Genomic DNA, 20890 nt, shown 5'->3' with positions numbered 1-20890 from the left:
ATATGCCCAACATTCAGAATGTTGCCTCTTGTTCTACATCGTGATCCCACTTTCTCCTCTTTGATCTTTTTTTCCATGCTTCATACTGATTTAAAAGACGCCTTAGCCTTTTTAAAACCCATTCTTGGGTGGGGGAGATAGCATAATAGTTGTGCAAAGAAACTTTCATACCTAAAGTTCCAAGGTCCCAGGTTGAATCCCCTGCACCAGCATAAACCAGAGCTGAGCACTACTCTGGCTAAAAATTATATATATAAAGTAAATCCATTCTTTCTCCAAGTCACTGTCATTTTTCATCTTTCATATGACCATTTGTTTGTTTTTCTAATTATATTTCTTTATTTATTGGATAGAGACAGCCAGATATAGAGAGGGAAGGGGAAGGGAGAGAGGGACAGAAACAGACACCTGCAGCACTGCTTCACAACTCGTAAAGCTTTCCCCCTACAGGTGGGGACTGGGGCCTTGAACCTGGATCCTTGCACATTGTAACACATGCGCTCAACCAGGTGCGCCACCACCCGACCCCACGGTCTATTTGTATATTAACTTGCATAAGGCTTGGTTCTGGTGAGTGGTTTCTGGGGATCAGCATACTCCTAGCCCTACTCCCACCCACAAGCACACTTACCAGAGTTTCAAGGTCCGTACACTTGATTTGAGAAGTCCAGGCTCTGCAGTTTCAGAAAGAGGATGGAACAGCAGGACGGTCAAGTTCTTTGGGGGCATGGGCTGACTGAATATTCTAGGCCAGCCTGGGGCTTAACACAGACTACTCATTCAAAAGAACACTTGGAAGACAGAAAACCTTCAATTTCCTGAAAGTTCTTTTTTTTTGGGGGGGGGCGTTCCAGGGTTATCACTGGGATAGACACCTGCATATCTGCTTTATCACTTCTGAAGTGTCCCCACTGCAGGTGGGTAGTGGGGGCTCAAACCCAGGTCCTTGTACATCCTTGCACTTACTACTATACTCAGTACTATGTGCACTTAACCAGGTGCGCTACCACCAAGTCCTCCAAATCCTGAAAGTTCTATGCAAGGGAAAGGTACCTCCACTCTCTCCTCTGATTTTTCCATGTTTACTGACTGCAAAAGATGCCTGAGTCTTTTTCAACTCTATCCTTTCTTTCATTTCATTGTCCATTTTTAATAATTTTCTTATGGCTATTTACTTGCATGTCACTTTTTGGTACGTTTGCTACTCATTCTTCTTCCTAACTTTTCTATTTGTGACCCAATGTCACTCGTATTGATCTACAGATCAACTCTTCACATACTTAAATATGTCAACAGAGATTAATATTTGAGGAAGAATGAACTGTACCTTCTTCCATAAATTTAATTCCATGCCTTTCCCAAGATCTGTGAAAAAATGTCTTCCCAGGAAATCCATGAAAAACATAAAATCATCAGTTTATGTCATTCTGATCAGAACATCTCACCTAAAAACAGGTTAGCTGGGGAGTTGGGCGGTAGCGCAGCGGGTTAAGCGCACGTGGCGTGAAGTGCAAGGACCCGCTTAAGGATTCCAATTCGAGCCCCCAGTTCCCCACCTGCAGGGGAGTCGCTTCACAGGCAGTGAAGCAGGTCTGCAGGTATCTATCTTTCTCTCCCCCTCTCTGTCTTCCCCTCCTCTCTCTGTTTCTCTCTTTCCTATCTAATGACGACGACAACAACAATAATAACTACAACAACAATGAAAAAACAAGGGCAAAAAAAAGGGAAGTAAATAAATATAAAAACAGGTTAGCTTACTGTTTTGCTGCTACGTAATATAATCCACATCCTCTAGCATGTAGACACTGATTAATAATATAGACTTTTCCCTTCATATCGTCTTAAAATTCACAGGTTTCATATTATTTTAGACTTTATTGAGAGTTTGGGTAATGTTCATATTTTGCAAGCTATGACTCACACAACTGAAAATTGAATATTAAAATCCCTTTTTACTGAAAGAAAACTCAACAATTGTTCTCCGCCCTCTACTGGGAAAAGAGAAGCAACTGGGTTGTGAGTATCTCCATGGTCCTGGTGACACAGCTGGAATATTAATCGTCCACCCGCCCCTACATGTCACATTCTTCTATCCATTTTGCTTTGCCCTTTTGTTTCACGTACAGCTTTTTAGGAACAAAATTTTAATGTATTTAACTTTGTTCAATCCCCAGCACCACCAAAAGCCAGAGGTAAGTAGTGCTCTCGTCTGTATCTCTCTCCCTTTATTTCTATCACTCTCTGTATAACTCTCTCATTAAAATGAAATAAATCGGGGCCGGGTGGTGGCGCACCTGGTTGAGCACACACATTACAGTGTGCAAGGACCCGGGTTCGAGACCCTGCAGGGGGAAAGTTTTGCAAGTGGTGAATCAGTGTTTCAGGTGTCTCTCTACCTCTCTCCCTCTCTATCACCCTCTTCCCTCTTGATTTCTGGCTGTCTTTATCAAGTAAAGATAATAAAAAATTTAAAAAATGAAATAAAATAAAAAATATTTTTAAAAAGAGTGAATGTTCTGGGTTGGAGTGCTTAGCTCAAATCCTAGTTCTTCACAGAAGTCATATGAATATTTCCAAGCCAATCAATCTCCTTTTTAAAAACTTTATTTATTTATTCATGAGAAAGACCGGAGGAGAGAGAGAAAGAACTATACATCACTCTGGTACATGTACTGCTGAGGATGGAACTCAGGACCTCATGCTTGAGAGTCTAATGCTTTATCCACCATGCTACCTCCTGGACCACTCAATCAATCTCCTTATACTTATTTTTTTTTTATTTTTAAAATATTTATTTATTTTCCCTTTTGTTGCCCTTGTTATTTTTATTGTTGTTCAGTTATTATTGTTGTTGTTATTGATGTTGTTGTTAGATAGGACAGAGAGAAATGGAGAGGGGAGGGGGAGAGAAAGATAGACACCTGCAGACCTGCTTCACCACCTGTGAAGCACCCCCCCACACACAGGTGGGAAGCCAGGGCCTCGAACCAGGATCCTTATGCCGGTCCTTGCACTTCGCGCCATGTGCACTTAACCCACTGCACTACCGCCTGACTCCCTCTCCTTACGCTTATTCTGGTCAATTTACATAGGAGAAAGCACCAGACATTCTAAAGTTTTCACAACATTCAAGTTTTTAAGAATTTAGTGGGATGATTTATGTTTCAAATTCAGGCCAGCAGATGACACATGAAAAGCTGAATCATTCCTATTAACCCTTAACAGTCTCCCCAGCACATGAGTGACAACAGAAGCTGAGGGAACGTTCTCTTGCCTCCAGGGTTATCGCTGGGGTTGGGGCTCGGTGCCTGCACTACGAATCCACTGCTCCTGGAGGCTATTTTTTCCCTTTTATTGCCCTTGTTTATTGGTGTTGTTGTTATTGCTGTCATTCTTGTTGGATAGGACAGAGAGAAATGGAGAGAGGAGGCTAAGACAGAGAGGGGGAGAGAAAAATAGACACCTGCCCACCTGCTTCACCACCTGTGAAGCCACCCTGCCGCAGGTGGGGGCTGGGGGCGCGAACCAGGATCCTTGCGCCGGTCCTTGCGCTTCACATTATGTGCACTTCACCTGCCACTGCACTACCGCCTGGCCCCGGAACAGTAGCTTTCTGTGTGGACATAGCATGTTTCTCTTGTGAATGTGGAATGGGAGTATTCTAAAAGCCCACCTCTCCTTTCCCAGCATCTGCAGATGCTGGCAGTGGGAGTAAAGATGAGCAGCGCAGACTAGCCATAGGACAAACAGTTCATAGTACAAAACAGACTTTGATCTGCTCGATCCTGTGCTCACACCAGGACAGGAGTAATGCAAAGAGAGCTCTCTGATTGGTTTCTTGTTATGGAAAAAACGAAGCAACAGGCAGTTACGTGTGTGTGCTCTTTGGTTAAAAGTGACTGTACAGCAGCCTGGCAGGTAGTACAATGGATGAAAATGTCAGACTTTCAGACATGAGGTTCCAAGCTTAATCTCTGGCATCGTATCACATGTGCCAGAGTGATGCCTCGGCTATTGCTCCCTCTCTCTGCCATACATACATAAATAAATAAATAAATAAATAAATAAATCTTTTCCTAAAAAAAGTGTACAAAATCCCGTCTCAGTGAGGCTAGGTCTTGCTGCCTCCACAGTGGCATTCCCCAGTTAAAAAAAAAAATAATAATATAATATAACAAAGGTAGGGACGTCTGGGTAAGAGACAGGAAAGAGAACTAGCAGATGGGCTTATGGGAGAGAAACGGGTCCTGAGTCTTCCTTACCTTCCCGGAGCAGGAGTGCCTGCTCCACACTGCTTTCTGGAGCCGCCAGTTCAAGTGCACGTTTGCCCTGAGCATTTTTGCACTTGAGGTTAGCCCCGTAGTCCCTGAGCGGGTGGACGATTTCCACATTGGACTGTCTGGCCGCAGCATGAAGGGGGGTGTCCAGCCAGAGGCCATGGTCAACATTAGCTCCTAAACAAAGCAGATGGTCATAATATGACACTATGTGTCGATGCTGAAGCATCATGAGTCTAAAGTTCAGTGCCTGTGATAAAGACATCATAGGCGCCAGGAGAGAGCTCACCCCAGTAGACCTTGCCCCTTACTGTGCACGACACCCTGGGTTTCAGCCCCACATCACATGGAAGCAGCCTGGATGGCATCACCGAAAAGGGCCAAGAATAGTAGAGCGGTGCTATGATGTCTCTTCTCTAGCTGTTGATCTCTCTCTTCCACCTTTCCCTCCCTTTAAGTAAGTTCAAAAAATTTGTAATGGCCACAGAGGCTACTCAGCAGTGATACCCCACAGGCAGGAAGCCCTGAGTTCATTACCTGGAACTGAATAAGAAAAAAGGGGGGGGGGTATCTTAAAAACGCAGACTGTGGTTGGAAAATCTTTGAAACCATGTATTTTGAGCCTAGGACCTCAGTAACACCTACGAATACTGTTAAAAATATTTGAGGTCGGGGGTCGGCTGGTGGCGCAGTGGGTTAAGCGCATGTGGCACAAAGCGCAGGAACCGGCGTAAGGATCCCGGTTCGAGCCCCCGGCTCCCCACCTGCAGGGGAGTCGCTTCACAGGCGGTGAAGCAGGTCTGCAGGTGTCTATCTTTCTCTCCTCCTCTCTGTCTTCCCCTCCTCTCTCCATTTCTCTCTGTCCTGTCCAGCAACGAATTGCATCAACAAGGGTAATAATATTAACCACAACGAAGCTACAACAAGGGCAACAAAAGGGGGAAAAAATGGCCTCCAGGAGTGGTGGATTCATGGTGCAGGCACCAAGCCCAGCAATAACCCTGGAGGAAAAAAAAAAAAAAATATATATATATATATATATATATATATATATATATATATATATATACACATTTGAGGGCTGGCGGCCAAATAGCTCACTTAGATTATGCACTGCTTTGCCATGTGCATGCCCCAGGTTAGAGCCTGGTCCCACCACACTGAAGTAAGTTTCACTGCGGTGGTCTCTTTTACTCTCTGTTTCGATAAAAAACACTTTGATGAGAAAAATGAATAATGTTCAGCCATTTTAAATACTTGCCTTGCTTTCCCATTTGAAGTATGGGAAAGACAAAATGAAATCTTAGTAGTTCCTTTTTCATAGAGCTCTTTTGATTTTTTTTGTAAAAGATAAAGCTATGTTTATTGAGAAATTTATATTATTTCAGTTAAAAAATTTTCTGAACCACCACAGGGAGCAATGAATAATAGGAAATAAATGAGATAAAAACTTCCTGCAGCTGAACATTTTCATTTAAAGGTTCTCACTATAATCTCCTCCTCTATGTTAGCAGCTAGGTTTAAGGGCTCTTCAGCCAGATAAATTTCAAGGTATTTTACTGTTCCCTAAATTCTATATATGGCTTTTATAATAAAGATAAAATATAAATAGATGGTCAGGGATGATTCAATGTAAGCTCTGACTATTACAGTATTGTTTATCATAACTCAAGTTTGTCCTATTGAGAGATGATTGGATAAAGAAAGTGGGGTATTTGTTCTTCGTTTGTTTGTTGTAGCATTCAAGGCTTCACTGTTCTGGCTGACTTGCTTTTTTCTTTCCTTTTTTTTTTTATTTTCAAAGAGAAAGACAGACAGAAAGAAGGGAAGTGAAAAGCACCACATCGCTGAAGCTTTTCCAGCATAGAGGGGGTTGGCCTCGAACCTGAATCACAGACATGCAAAGCAGGCAGACTCCCAAGTGAGCTATTGTGCCAGTTGGTGCAGTCGTGCAGTGCATTCTTTCGTATAATTTAAAAAATATTTATTTATTTACTTTCCCTTTGGTTGCCCTTGTTTTTTTTTTATTGTTGTTGTAGTTATTATTGTTTTGCTGTCGTCATTGTTAGATAGGACAGAGAGAAATGGAGAGAGAAGGGGAAGACAGAGAAGGGAGAGAAAGACAGACACCTGCAGACCTGCTTCACCGCCTGTGAAGCGACTCCCCTGCAGGTGGGGAGCCGGGGGCTTGAACTGGGATCCTTAAGCCAGTCCTTGCGCTTTGTGCCACCTGCGCTTAACCCGCTGCGCTACTGCCCGACTCTCCATTTTTTTTTTTCTGCAATGAAATGCTATTCAACTGGGGTGAGAGTGTTTTGCAGAAAACTGAGTAGTTTTACACATGTGGCAACAACTGTATTTACTGTAAACCATTAATAGTCCCCAATAAAACAAAACAAACAAAAACTGAAAAAGCTCGAGAATTCTGTAGGGACAACGGAGACAGCATAACGGTGATGCGAGAAGCCTGAGGCTCTGAAGTCCCAGGTTCAGTACCCTACACCATGAGCCAGAGCTGAGCAGTGTTCTGGGAAAACAAACAAGGTGGTTTGCACCTAGGTGGTGGCGCACCTAGTTGAGCGCACATGTTATAACGTGCAAGGACCTAGGTTTGAGCCCCTGGTCCCCATCTGCAGGGGGGAAAGCTTTGTAAATGGTGAAGTCGGACTGCAGGCATCTCTCTTTCTCCCTATCTCCCCCTACCCTCTTGATTTCTGACTGTCTCTAACCAATAAATGAAGATAATAATAATAATAATAAACACAAAACAAAGAGGCTTCTGCAAAGGACAATAAGCTATCAAGGAAAAGACAAGTATTGGACAATTTCACCCATAGGTGCAACATAAGGGTAGATAATTGATAGACAAAACAAAGACAAACCAGTAGATGCTGAAAACAGAACTGAGGTTACCTGAGGAGGAGAGAGGACACAAGGTGGGAATATAAAAAAAATTGCAAGCTACAAAAACACATGAAAGCTACTTACATCTGACTATACCAGTCGCCTATATAGCAAAGAATATATGACACGTAAAGCTGTCCACGACAAATGTCTGTTGTCTTTACTATCCAGTGTCTTCCCAGTAGCCACGCTTAGATTTCTCTCTGAGAAACATCCCCTGGCTGCTAAATCAGGTGTTTCCAGAGAAGTCCACAACAGAAGTGTGTGCTGAAATCTAGCTCAATCAGTGCATTGCATTCCTCTGCTGGCTATGACTGAGATGAACGTGAACTCACAGTCAGTGAGACACAGCGCCCTAGCCCCTCATGGCTCATGGAAAAGAGATTTTTGGTTTCTCTTGTGACCATGAAGTCTATATCAAAGGATGTCAAAGAGAAATACACTTATGGGGGGGGGGGAATCAGGCAGTGGTGCACTTGGTAGAGCACATTATAGAGTATAAAGACTTAGTTTCCACCACCCCCCATCATTCTGGCCTAGGGAGAGAAGCTTCATGAACAGTGAAGCAGTGCTACAGCTATTTATCTGCCTCTCTCCTTCTCAATCTCCCCTTCCTTTCCCTCTCAATTTCTCTCTGTCTCTAGGAACAAAAAAAAGAAAAAGAAAAAAATTAAAAGAAAGAAAGAAAAAGAATACAAAATGAAAGGGGGGAATATGGCCACCAGGAGTAGTGGATTTGTGCAGGCACCAAACCCCAGTGATAAACCTGGTGGCAATTTTAAAATAAATGAAATATACTCATTTTCCTGGAGAGGTTCTGTGTTAAGCAAGCATCAAATACAGTCAGAATTTTCTTCATCCTGACAAGAACTTTGTCTTTGAAACCATGAGAAACCAATGCATTTGGTGGCTTCTTCTCATGATACGATTTCTGGAAGTTACCTAATTCTAGAAGTTTCTTCACACAGTCTACTCTCTGGTAGGTACAGGCCACATACAGAGGAGTTCCAAGCTGAGGCACTTCTTGGTCAATGTTGATGTTATTTGCCAGCAGAATCTCCATGCATTCTCTATAACCTGGTGGAACACGAGATAACCTCATTCAAGAGAGGGAAAAAATGGACTATTTGCAGCTGATCAGAACTGAACTTTAGAAATGACCTAGTTTTTGTTCAACAATTTGTTTGGCTTTGTATGTTAACTCTCTTTTTCCTTATAAGTAACATAGGAGGAAGTTACATCTCAGACCTGCTTGATGTATGACACAGTCTGAAATACGTAAAATAAGCATAACAGTCTACAAATAAGGATTCTGTAGGTTCAAGACATTTGTTCACATAAGTAAAGTTATACCTGGATTATAGCGCCAATATGTTATTGTTTTGACTCAAACTGACCTTGTTTGTCCACAGAGGCTGAAAGTTAGAAAATTCAGAAAATATGTCTATTCAGTATCTAAAACTCCCTGGTAAAGTAGGCATTTAATAAACATTTTTAAATAATTCTGATGACCTGGGAGATGGCACAGTGAACACAGCATTAAACTTAAAAGCATGATGTCCTGGGGCCAGGTGGTGGTGGACCTGGTTGAACACACATGTTACAATGTGCAAGGACCCAGGTTCGAGCCCTCGGTCCCCACATGCAGGTGGAAAGCTTTGTGAGTAGTAAGGCAGAGCTGCAGGTGTCTCTCTGTTTCTCTCCCTCTCTATCTCCCCCTTCCCTTTAGATTTCTGGCTGTCTCTATCCAATAAATAAAGATAATAAAAAACTTAAAAAAAAAAGCATGATGCCCTGAGTTCAATCCCCAGCATCGCATGTGCTAAAGTGGTACTTGGATGTGTTCTCTCTCCCTTTCTCTCTCTCTCTCCCTTTCTCTCTCTCTCTCTCTCTATATATATTTTTTTGTTTGTTTGTTTTTTATTTTTCTTTAATTTTTTAATATTTATTTATTTTTATTTTCCATTTTGTTGCCCTTGTTATTTAACATTGTTGTGGTTATTGATGCCGTTGTTATTGGATAGGACAGAAATGGAGAGAGGAGGGGAAGACAGAGAGGGGGAGAGAAAGACAGATAGCTGCAGACCTGCTTTGCAGACCTGCTTCACCGCTTGTGAAGCGACTCCCCTGCAGGTGGGGAGCCAGGGTCTTGATCCGAGATCCTTACCCCGGTCTTTGTGCTTTGCACCACGTGCGCTTAACCTGCTGCGCCACCACCCAACTCCCTGTTTTATTTTTTAACCAGAGAATTGCTCATCTCTGGTTTATGATAATGCAGGGGATTGAACATGGGACCTTAGAGCCTCAAGTATGAGAGTTTCTTTGCATAGCCACTATGCTATCTCTCCTACTCAAAAAATAAATAAATATCAGCATCCAGGAAAATTACTCCAGCTAGCTGAGTGGAGGGCCTGCATGCCTGAGGCTCTTGCCCTGCTTTGATTTCTGGTGCCATAGGTGCTGGAGTAGTGCTCTAGTCGGTCTATCTGTCTGTCTGTCTGTCTGTCTTTATCTGTCCTATGAATCTCTCTATCTCACAAATAATTTCTTTATTAGTGATTTAATATTGATTTACAGAATTATAAGACAATAGGGGTGTAATTCCACACCACTCCCACCACCAGATTTCTGGGTCCCCATTCCCTCTATTGGAAACTACAGTACTTCTGCCAACGTCACAGATATAACTTCAATTTATATCTATAACTATATATCTATAGCCCATTCTTTCTACAGTCCTACATTCATCATCTTTCTTTCTTTCTTTTCTTTTTCTTTTTTTCTTTTCTTTTTTTTTTTTTTTGCCTCCAGGGTTATAGCTGGGGGCTTGGTGCCAGCACTACAAATCCACTGCTCCTGTGGTCATTTTTTTTCTCCCTGTTTTATTGTACAGAACAGAGAGAAATTGAGAAGGGAGGGGAAGATAGAGAGGGAGAAAGAAAGATAGACACCTGCAGACCACCTTCATTACTCATTAAGCTTTCTCCCTGCAGATGGGGAATGGGAGCTTGAACCCAGATGGTTGCACTTCGTACTATGTGAGCTTTACCGGGTGCACCGCTGCCTGCCCCTCTCCACTTCCTTTATTTTCTTTCTTTATTTTTATTTATTTTACCAGAGTACTGCTCAGCTCTGGCTTATGGTAGTGCAGGGGATTGAACCTGGGATTTGGGAGCCTCAGGCATGAGAGTCTGTTCGCATAGCTATTATCCTATCTACCCCCACCCCTCCATTTCTAAGCCATACCAACACCTATTACGACCCTATTACAACTTCTACTCAGAAGTCACAGAAGAATGTCTGTGGACATTACCCCCTAAAATACTTTAATGATGCAGAAGAAAGATACAGACATACGAATTCACATACTTAAGATAACTTATTTACCATTCAAGCACTGAAGAATTACTTCAATTATTCAAACCAATTCTAGTATTTCTCCATTTTAGATGTTCCGATGAAAATACAAATAGATTAATTTCTACTTCATGTCAATAGTAAAATAATTTAAAGACATAACATTTCTGCACAACTTAAAGAATTTACATAAAGTTTAGGCACCAATTAACATCACTTATTAACCAACAATGTTTATTAAATTTGCACAGGAAATCAGGGGCTGGGGGAGATACATAACAATAACCCACAGGATTTGAATGCAAGAGGTCCCAAGTTCAATCCCCAGTACCAGCAATAGACAAAGCTGAGAAGTACTCTGGTCAAAACATGTATAGGAAATCAAAAACATAGATACAGTGAGATTTGGGTCTTTGGTATCACTTAAAGGAACCCATTGCAAAAAAAAATTTTTAAAAATTACCAAGTGAAATGTTCAATCAGCTAAGGTAAATCTTTTGACCTCTGACAAATAGCCTCGGCCTTTCAATAGTATCTGGTTCATGTGCAGCTTATGACTACAGTTTTCAAATTCCTTAAATATATACTTTCCTCCCATTTCAAAATTAACCGAGGACATAAGAGTCAAGAGTCAACTATAGCATTTCCACCACCAGGCTTTTAAAAATTGCAGTGCTTTCTTTTTCAGTAACTTTTAACCTTGAAGTCACCTAAAGTCAGTTACATTTAATTTTCTGTTGATGATACGATCAGTCTTCGTTTGAGCAATTCCTTTTATATTAGTGATGGGTGCTTCATGGGCTGTGGGGGAAGAGCTCTGTTGTTTGTCTAGGATAGTATGGCTTAGTCATCCCCATGGTCTGACTGAACCAGCCATCATGATGAAAACAACAGCAGAGGGCCTCAAGTAAGGCTTGCCAAGAGATTGTCCCCAAGCAAGGGACACGAGAGACAGAAAGCCACTTCCAGGTTAGAGGGAGCTTATTTGTGCTCCAGTGGACATTTTCTGAAGACTCTGGCAGAGCGGAGTGCTGCTGAACTATGGGCTACTTGAGCCCACACAGTCCACACAGGTGGAGGAGCTGGGGGATCCTTGTGGTCAGCCCACGGGAGGGAGCCCACTCCTGTTTCTGAGCAGTGGACCAGCTCACTCACCTCTCTTTGCTGCCTCGTGGATGGGGGAAGCCAGGTGCGCCTCAACCTGGGCCCTAGCCCCGAACTCCAACACATTGACACAGGCGGTACTGCCTCTGCAGCAGGCGTTGTAGAGGGGCGTGGCCCCGTGAACCATCACCCCATTGACCTGAAGAGGAGCAAGAGACACCCTGAGGATTTGCTGTTCTTCCTGTTATCTCCAAGTACGTATTCCTATTGCTAAAGAGCCCCAGACTGTCAAAGGTATCAGCCTGAAACCACTATCTTGGGCAACTGTGGGGGCCATGATGTCAGAGCCTGAGCTCCCACAGACCCTCCTACCCGCTCTCATAAATAAACTCAACTAGCAATCGAAGTGTTTTCTGGTATGGGCTTACTAAGAACCTCCTGTTTGAGTAACGGTTCTGTATGGTAGGTTAGAACATGACCTCTCAAATCATCAGCTTGGGTTCAAATCCCAACTCCCTTTTATCTGTTCAGAGGCCTTAACTGGGATACGAAGTGTTTGTGCTTCTCTCTCCTTATCTGTAAAATAAGGATCATAAAATAATTTACTTCGCAAGTTGTGGGGTGGATCAAGTCAGTTGCCATCTGTTAAACATTTAAAACACTGCCTGGTGTTCAAGAAACATTTGTGGGGAGTCGGGCTGTAGCGCAGCGTGTTAAGCGCAGGTGGCGCAAAGCACAAGGACCGACATAAGGATCCCGGTTCAAACCCCGGCTCCCCACCTGCAGGGGAGTCGCTTCACAGGCGGTGAAGCAGGTCTGCAGGTGTCTATCTTTCTCTCCCCCTCTGTCTTCCCCTCCTCTCTCCATTTCTCTCTGTCCTATCCAACAACGACAACAACAATAATAGCTACAACAGTAAAACAACAAGGGCAACAAAAGGGAATAAATAAAATAAATATTTTTAAAAAATTAAAAAAAAAGAAACATTTGCAACAATGATTATTTCCATTCTCTGTGAATGTGGAGTGAGCTTTCCTTCCCAATCACAGTAAACATGATAGGAAACAAAGGCACCAGAGAAACCAGCTAGGCTAAGGTCCCAAAGTTGGATCGCAAAAATTCTTTCCAGCAATTCTCCGAGTTTTTTTCTTTCTTATCATAAATTTTCTCTCTTCTTTTTCCTTCCTTCCTTCTTCCCTCCCTCCCTTCCTTCCTTTGTTATTCTTATTTTTTAATTAATTATTATTATTATTTTATTTTTACCAGAGCACTGCTCAGCTCTGGCTTATGGTGGTGCAGGGAATTGAACCTGGGACTTTGGAGCTCTTCTTCCTTTTGCCACCAGGATTATCATGGGGGCTCGGTGCCTGCACTACTGCTCCTGGTGGCCTTGTTTTGTTTGTCTGTTTTTATTTCATAGGACAGAGCGGAGCTGAGAGAGATGGGAAAGGCAGAGAGCAAGGGAGGCAGAGAGATGCCTGTAGTACCTGCTTCATTGTTCATCAAGCTCCCCCCCCCTTTGCAAATGCCCTTAACCAGGTATACTACTGCCCAGCCCCATCACAATTTTTTTGGTCTACTACAGCCCAAACAAATCACCTATGCTGGGAGTCAGGCGGTTGCGCAGTGGGTTAAGCACACGTGGCACAAAGCGCAAGGACCGGAGTAAGGATCCCAGTTCGAGCCCCGGCTCCCCACCTGCAGGGGAGTCGCTTCACAAGCAGTGAAGCAGGTCCGCAGGTGTCTATCTTTCTCTCCCCCTCTCTGTCTTCCCCTCTTCTCTCCATTTCTCTCTGTCCTATCCAACAACAACGACATCAATAACAACAATAACTACAACAACAATAAAAAACAGCAAGGGCAACAAAAGGAAAATAAATAAAAAATAAACCAAATTGCCTATGCCAGCAATGACAGTGAGATGATGAACAAGCCAAAGATATGCAGCAGTTAGACTGACAGGTCCCTGCAGTCCCGTAACAGAGAGTGATCTTGTTAATTCCACCACCCCCCCTTTTGGTGTAACTTCCCTTATTCCTTCCCCCTCCCGGTAAGCCAAATCTTTCATTTGTACTGCAGCCTGGAACTCCTTTCTGTCTGCTCTTCATAGATTCAGTGGTGCCCAAATGCCAAATCAGTGAACACACCCAGTAAAACTTCTTTAAAGTCGGTCAGGAGATGGCTCACCCGGTAGAGCATACACCTTGCCACACATGAGGGGCTGGGCTTGAGCTCTGCCACTGTGAGAACCCTGTGGACAGCACCTACTGGGAGAAGGGAATCATGTAGGTGTGAAGTGCCAGCACCAAGTGAAAAAAATGTTTTAAAAAATGGTCTAGGCAGTGGCACACCCAGCTGAACAGACATACTGCAGTGCTCAACGATCTGGGTTCAAGTCCCTGATCCCCACCTGCGGGGGGAAGCTTCACAAGTGGTGAAGCAGTGCTGCCGGTGTCTTTCTGTCTCTCCCTCCCTATATCCCTCTCCCTTTTTAATTTCTCTCTATCTCTCTCCCAAACACCTAATTCTGGTTGGGAACAACAAATGATACTCAACGCTGAAACAACTGGGAGAAAGTCTAAGGTCATCAGATAAAGAGAGGACTACGATAGTTGAATAAAGGCAAGAGACTGGCTCACATAATGGCCTTTTTGATCAGCACCATACTACCCCATCATCTGGGGCCCTAGTCAGGGAGTCTTTGGATTCCCACACAAATATAGTGGCCCTAGACCTCTAATGGATCCCTCTCTCCACCATCAATGGTCACTTCCATCAGGGACATCATCATAAGCCCTCTTACAGGCCTTCCCAGGACCTTGACCTCAACATAAAGCAGCAATGGCGGAGACAGCCCCAGTCTCTGAAAGGAGGCTGGGGTATCCTGCCCTGTCACTCTTGGAAGACTGGTCCTGAAATGAGTGCAGCCTGCAATGTTCCCAGCTGTGACCGTGAGCTGCAAGCGCAGACCAATAGGGACACACAAGTTACACAGGCTCTGGTGTTAAACATAAATATATATGGGCCCTGGATCGGGTGGATGGAGATAAGTAGTTAATTTTATTCATAGATATTTTTTTCCAGAATGGGAGCTACTCTCTGCCCTAATAGAACTTTTTAGCCCTTTCCTCTACTCTGACATCATCTTCTCAGAGAATATTTGTGTCCAACTCCATGTTAGCTATCAAACTCAAGCAAAACTACAATAGTTGTGGGCCCTTTGGAACACGCCTAGAATATTCCTAGCTTCTTTCCACCTGAAGATCCCTCTTCTCATCTGCTGTACTCCTACTTATTGTTTCCTGTTCATAAATCATTCTGTTGCACTTTGTATCTTGCTGCCCTTCAGTCACCAACTTGGAGACAGACAGATTCCATCCTGAATTCCCTGGGCAGGCGACCTCACCGATGTGTCTTGGAAACTCACTGATTCAGAGCCCTGCCCCACTAGGGAAAGACAGAAGCAGGCAGAGGGGATGAATCTACCTACCAACACTCACATCCAGCACAGAAGCAATTACAGAAGCCACAACTCCCACCTTCTGCACCCCCAAAATAATTTTGATCCATACTCTCAGTGGGGGAGAAATGATAGGGGAAAGATGGTCAGAGGGGGCTCTGAACTCCAACTCCATCAGGACCCGGAGAGAGAGGAGGGGAGATGAAGGGACATTTGGATGTAGTAATAGGTGTATGTGCGACTTGGGAGAGGAAGAGGAGATGGCTCCTATATAAAAAATTCAAATATATACAAATACAGAGAGTTATAGAAATAATAGTTAACCTCTATTTGCAACCTTGGGAGAACTGCTGTAGCTTACAACGGAGGAATTGGGGATCCAGAACTCTGGTGGTGGGAACATTATCTTGTAATTTTGTCAATCAATATTAACTCACTAATATAAAAATTCGCCCACAACATCTAGATATGGACGAGGGCCCAAGAGACAGAGAACATGTACACACATGCACACGAATCTATAAGTTAGGGGAAAATATAGACCTTTAAGCAAAAGTGCACAATAGCTTACAGTGACCCATTAAGTGCAGCAAGCAAGTAGAAAGACCTAAAAAGACAATATAAAGTAGTTAATCAAATAGGTTCTATTTAGACCTAGATTCTCTCCTCACCTACTTCCTCTTTTACCTCCCTTAATCACTCCAAGACTAACCTTGTCAGACAAAGTAAGGACTACAAAAGCTGGATAAGGGCAGGAGACCAACATGCTTTAATGATGGCTCTTTTGGTTACTACCAGGCCACCTCATCTCCCAGGGCCCTAGTCAGAGAATCCTGGGACTCCCACACAGACATGGTGGGCCTAGACTTCTAACAGATTCCTCTTACCACTGTCAATGGTCATCTCCATCAGGAACAACAGAATGGACCCTTTGTGGACCCTTAAGAGGACCTTGACCTTAATGTGGATCAACAATGGTAGGGACTCCCTTGCCCCCATTCTCTGAACGGAGGATGGGTCAACATACTCTTAACACTCAAGGAAGATGGGTCCAGCAATGGGTGCAGCCTAGAATATTCCTAGCTATGACCACAGACTGTGAGCTCAAACCTACAGGGATGCAAAGGTTACACAGGCTCCTGCATTGAACATAGGCCCCAGATCAAATCGATGGGGTTTATAGTTAACAGTATCTATATGCTTTTCTCATATTTGGGAGCTACTCTCTGTCCTGATCCAGCTTTCTAAGCCTATTTCTAACTCTGACACCATCTCCCCAGACCATACCTTTGGTCCACCTGCATGTTAGCTGTCAGGCTCAGGCAAAAATTAGTAAAGTCACGGGCCCATTAGGATATACCTAAAATAGACCTACTAGCTTTTTCCAAAATGGAGACCCCAAATCTCATCTGCTATATTCTTGCCTTTAGGTTCCTGAATATTTAACAATTTGTTCTGCTTTATATCTTAATGCTTTTTCAGACATCAGTTTGCAGATGCTACGATGATGCCAACCTGACTTCCCTGAGCAGACAACCCCACCAATGTACCCTGGAACCCCACCTCTCCAGAGCCCTGCCTCACTAGGGAAAAAGAGAGACAGGTTGGGAGTATGGATCGACCTGCCAACGCCCATGTTCAGTGGAGAAGCAATTCCAGAAACCAGACCTTCCACCTTCTGCGCCCTATAAAGACCCTGGGTCCATGATCCCAGAGGGATAAAGAATAGGAAAGCATTCAAGGGAGGGGGTGGGATACAGAACTCTGGTAGTGGGAACTGTGTGGAACTGTACCCTTCTTATGTTATTGTCTTTTAGATACTTTTATATTTTTAACATATATATATATATATATATATATATATATATATATATATATATGTAGTAAAGTTGCAGCACTATCAGAGGGGAGAATAGTATTGTACTTATTTACAATGCATATTTTTATTTCTCAAAAAATTCATATTTTAAGTTATTTTTATTGTAGCTAAGGGACTCCTCACACGTGATTTCACCACTTCTGCCTTGTTTTTGTTTCTAGCTAGAGAGCGAGAGAAAGAGAGAGAGAAGGGGGGAGAGAGAGAGAGAGATTAGAATGCCAAAGCTTTCTCTGACTCCATGGCACCTTTCACTTAGTGCATGACAAGTCATGCTCCCTCCCTAGTAAACGAACTCCCCAGCCTCTTAGATTTGGTTTTTTCCCAAGGGTACAAGTTACTAAAAAGCATGATGACCATGATAATGTTTACTCTCTGACTCTCATGGTTTAGAATTAGGATGAAAGAGGATGGTCCATAGAAGAGGTTAAGAAAACACTTATATTTTTAGTAATAGACAGCATAGCCTTGGAAGAATATGGGATCAGACCAATGTCAAAAAGACTTCAGTTTAAATTTGGTAGAATTTATCATTTTGTTGACTAAATAGAAAACTTGGTAGAGGGGGATTTAAAAGATAAATCAGGGCAGGGGTAGACAGCATAATAGTTATGCAAACAGACTCCCATGCCTGAGGCTCCAAAGTCCCAGGTTCAATCCCCTGCACCACCATGAACCAGAGCTGAGCAGTATTCTGGTTAAAAAAAAAAAAAAACAAGATAAATCACAGGTTACTTACACTTGGGGTTATTAATAAGGTGGGGGGACAACTGTGAATGATAGAATTCCTTTTATCTTGGGTTTTTTCACAGTTAGGTTACTAGAGATTTTTCCCAAACAGTAACGCTGAGATTAACCCAACTACATTATCCAAGAATTGATAAAAGTCGTTCATCTTTTTTATGTTACAACTGTAAGATGTTTTTGTGATCTCCAGACACTGCTTCAATCTTTCTCTCAAGATTCTTTTCTGCAGCCCATAGTGCTTGTCTTTCACGACTTAGTTCTGCTTCACTGACTTTTCACGTATCAATGAATCCAGACAACTTTATAACAACCAAAAGGTAACTTATAAAAATGTTCAAGAGATCTAATCTGAAAGTCAACAAGCTGAAAAAGAAAAAAGTACAAGGAAGGCCTTCTTTATTATATCTTGCTATCCTCTTTCAAACTCTCCTTTTTCTTCTTACTTCCTCTTTTGCCATTTTAGAAAGATAAAATGACTTTTCCCATGGTATTCAAATACTGATTTAGGGTAAATTTTAAAGAGTGAAAGAAAAGCAGAATGATATTTCAATATTTTTTAATCTTGGAAGCCTTGGATAACTATTAACACAGAGTGAGCAGACACTAATATTCTCCAAAAAAGCACTTTGATAATTGTGTGCCTTTTTGTGGTTGCAGATAATCCGTAGCATATGGTTCGTTCTCTTAAAAAATCCAATGGGGGGAGTTGGGCTGTAGCGCAGTGGGTTAAGTGCAGGTGGCGCAAAGCGCAAGGACTGGCATAAGGATCCCGGTTCAAGCCCCCGGCTCCCTACCTTCAGGGGAGTTCCTTCACAGGCGGTGAAGCAGGTCTGCAGTTGTCTATCTTTCTCTCCCCCTCTCTCTCTTCCCCTCCTCTCTCCATTTCTCTCTGTCCTATCCAACGACGACGACAACAGCAATAAAACAACAAGGGCAACAAAAGGGAATAAATAAATATTTTAAAAAATTCAATAGGACTTTGATAGAAATTTCATTGAATCTATATACCTTCCTAGGTGGGATATTCAGATGTCCAGCAGTATGAATAAAACTGCTCATAATCATGAATTATTATTAAAGAAATGTCCATCAAAACAACAAGTACCACCTCACACCTGAGAATCTCATGTATCAAAAAGGACAGAATAACAAGGGTTGGTGCAGATGTGGTAAAAAAGAACTTCTACACTATTGGTGGGAATGCAAACTGATCCAACCCCTGTGGAAAATGGTATGAAGACTTCCCAAAGTACTAAAGACGAACTTAGCATGTGATCTAGCAATTTCTCTTTTGTATATTTATCTAAAGAACTTAAAAACAGCTATATAAAAAGATCTATGTGCATTTATGCCCATGGCAGTATTATTTGTAGCAGCCAAAATCTGAAACCAACACCAATGCCTGATAATAAATGAATGGTTAAGAAATTGTATTATATATTCACAACAGATGGCACTTAGCAGTTAAGGAATGATGGGTTTTTCTCTTTTACTAAATTTTGGCTGGCACTGGAAGGGATAATATAAAATGAAATAAGCCAAAAGGTGAAGAGGATATCACTCATAGTTAGGACTTAAGAAATAAAGAAAGGAAAAATCCAGGGTGAAAAGTGAAATAGCTGTGGTTGATAGCAGAGATTCTATGAACTCTAAGATGGTGGTGGTGGCAGGAGGGAGTTGAGATGGGGTGGGGATCCAATATCCTATGTTAAAGTAAATGACAAGTTTGTAGAGCTTGTGGCATGCTGGCATCTATCATGGAGGATATGAAGTTGTATACTTGTATATTTGTATATGAAGTTGTATCCTATGGCCTTGTAAATCATCTTTTGATCCAATAAAGTGTTCTAAGAATAAAAAAAAAAACTGTCTCTATGCAATCTATCAGTCAAATTCACTTTTTGAATTTTGTTAACAGAATTTTCTTCTTTTCTTTTCTTTCTTTCTTTCTTTCTTTCTTTTTTTTTTTTTTTTTTTTTTTTTTGCCTCCAGGGTTATTGCTGGGGCTCAGTGCCTGCACCATGAATCCACTGCTCGTGGAGGCCATTTTTTCCCCTTTTTGTTGCCCTTATTGTGGTTATTATTGTTGTTGTTGATGTCATTTGCTGTTGGATAGGACAAAGAGAAATGGAGAGAGGAGGGGAAGACAGAGAGGGGGAGAGAAAGACAGACACCTGCAGACCTGCTCCACCGCCTGTGAAGAGACTCCCCTGCAGGTGGGGAGCTGGGGGCTCGAACCAGGATCCTTGAGCTGGTCCTTGCGCTTTGCGCCACGTGCACTGCGCTACCGCCCGACCCCCTTATTTTCATTTTTTAAAATATTTACTGCATTATTACTAGAGTACTACTCAACTCTGGCTTATGGTGGTGCTGAGGATTGAACCTGGGACCTTTGGTGCCTCAGGCATGTCAGTCTTTTTGCTGTTATGCTATCTCCTCAGCCCTAAGAGATTTTTTTATTTTGATGGACTATTAGAAATGACCTCATCTGAATGTTCCCATTTGGGCAGTGAGGCTAAAGAGAGGGACAAGCAGTGTCTTCCTGACAATTAATGACCGTGGATGTGAAGGGACAGTTCTGCCTACACGCCCACCATAGGGATATTAGTGAAGCAGTGGAACGTACGGTTGCTTTAGATCTTAATGTTCTTCAACTGAGCAAACAGGCCCGCAGGGGCAGGGGCAGAACTCACATGCGCGCCGTTTTCCAGCAAGGCTTCTGCACAGGCGACGTGTCCTCCAAGGCAAGCCTCATGGAGAGAGGAGACCCGGTTGATTGTCACGAGGTTCACACTGACACCCTGGTATTTGGAGAGAAGTGGGTTAAAGGCTGCAACGGCAGTAGGAATGAAAACAACGTTGCCAGGCAGAAGCCATTAGGTCCCTTCTTTTCCTTCTGAACTGAGTCCTGTTTTGGGTCTGCTACATGGCAACTGAACTGCTGAAATCTTCCCAGACTTAGTGCATGACCTTGAACCTCAAAACCCAAACTAGGTAACCACGGACTCCTGCCAGGGCTCTGTGGTGCGGGATGCAGTGCTGCTGTGAACTGCCCCTTTATCTTAGGCCTAGCTCTGTAGGCCTCCTAGGTCTGGCTGCTTTCATTTGTTGAAGACGATGCCACTACTTGGGAGCTGTGCTGTACCCTGAAAATTAGGTTATCTA

General features: G+C 42.8%; 1 protein-coding gene across 1 annotated transcript in view; it reads right to left on the bottom strand.

The window, feature by feature from the left end:
- Nucleotides 1-3999: 3999 nt before the first annotated feature.
- ASB11 (ankyrin repeat and SOCS box containing 11) overlaps nt 4000-20890 on the bottom strand; it is a 34350-nt gene continuing 17459 nt past the window's right edge. Inside the window, 4 exon segments of the mRNA XM_060184049.1 lie at nt 4000-4454; nt 8124-8258; nt 11694-11841; nt 20419-20526. Of these exon segments, the coding sequence (XP_060040032.1) occupies nt 4228-4454; nt 8124-8258; nt 11694-11841; nt 20419-20526 (618 nt within the window). The 3' untranslated portion in view covers nt 4000-4227.

This window comes from Erinaceus europaeus, unplaced genomic scaffold (assembly GCF_950295315.1).
Source record: "Erinaceus europaeus unplaced genomic scaffold, mEriEur2.1 scaffold_816, whole genome shotgun sequence".
Lineage (NCBI taxonomy): Eukaryota > Metazoa > Chordata > Mammalia > Eulipotyphla > Erinaceidae > Erinaceus > Erinaceus europaeus.
Note: the sequence above shows the minus strand (reverse complement) of the source record. Positions and strands in the feature narration are given on the sequence as shown.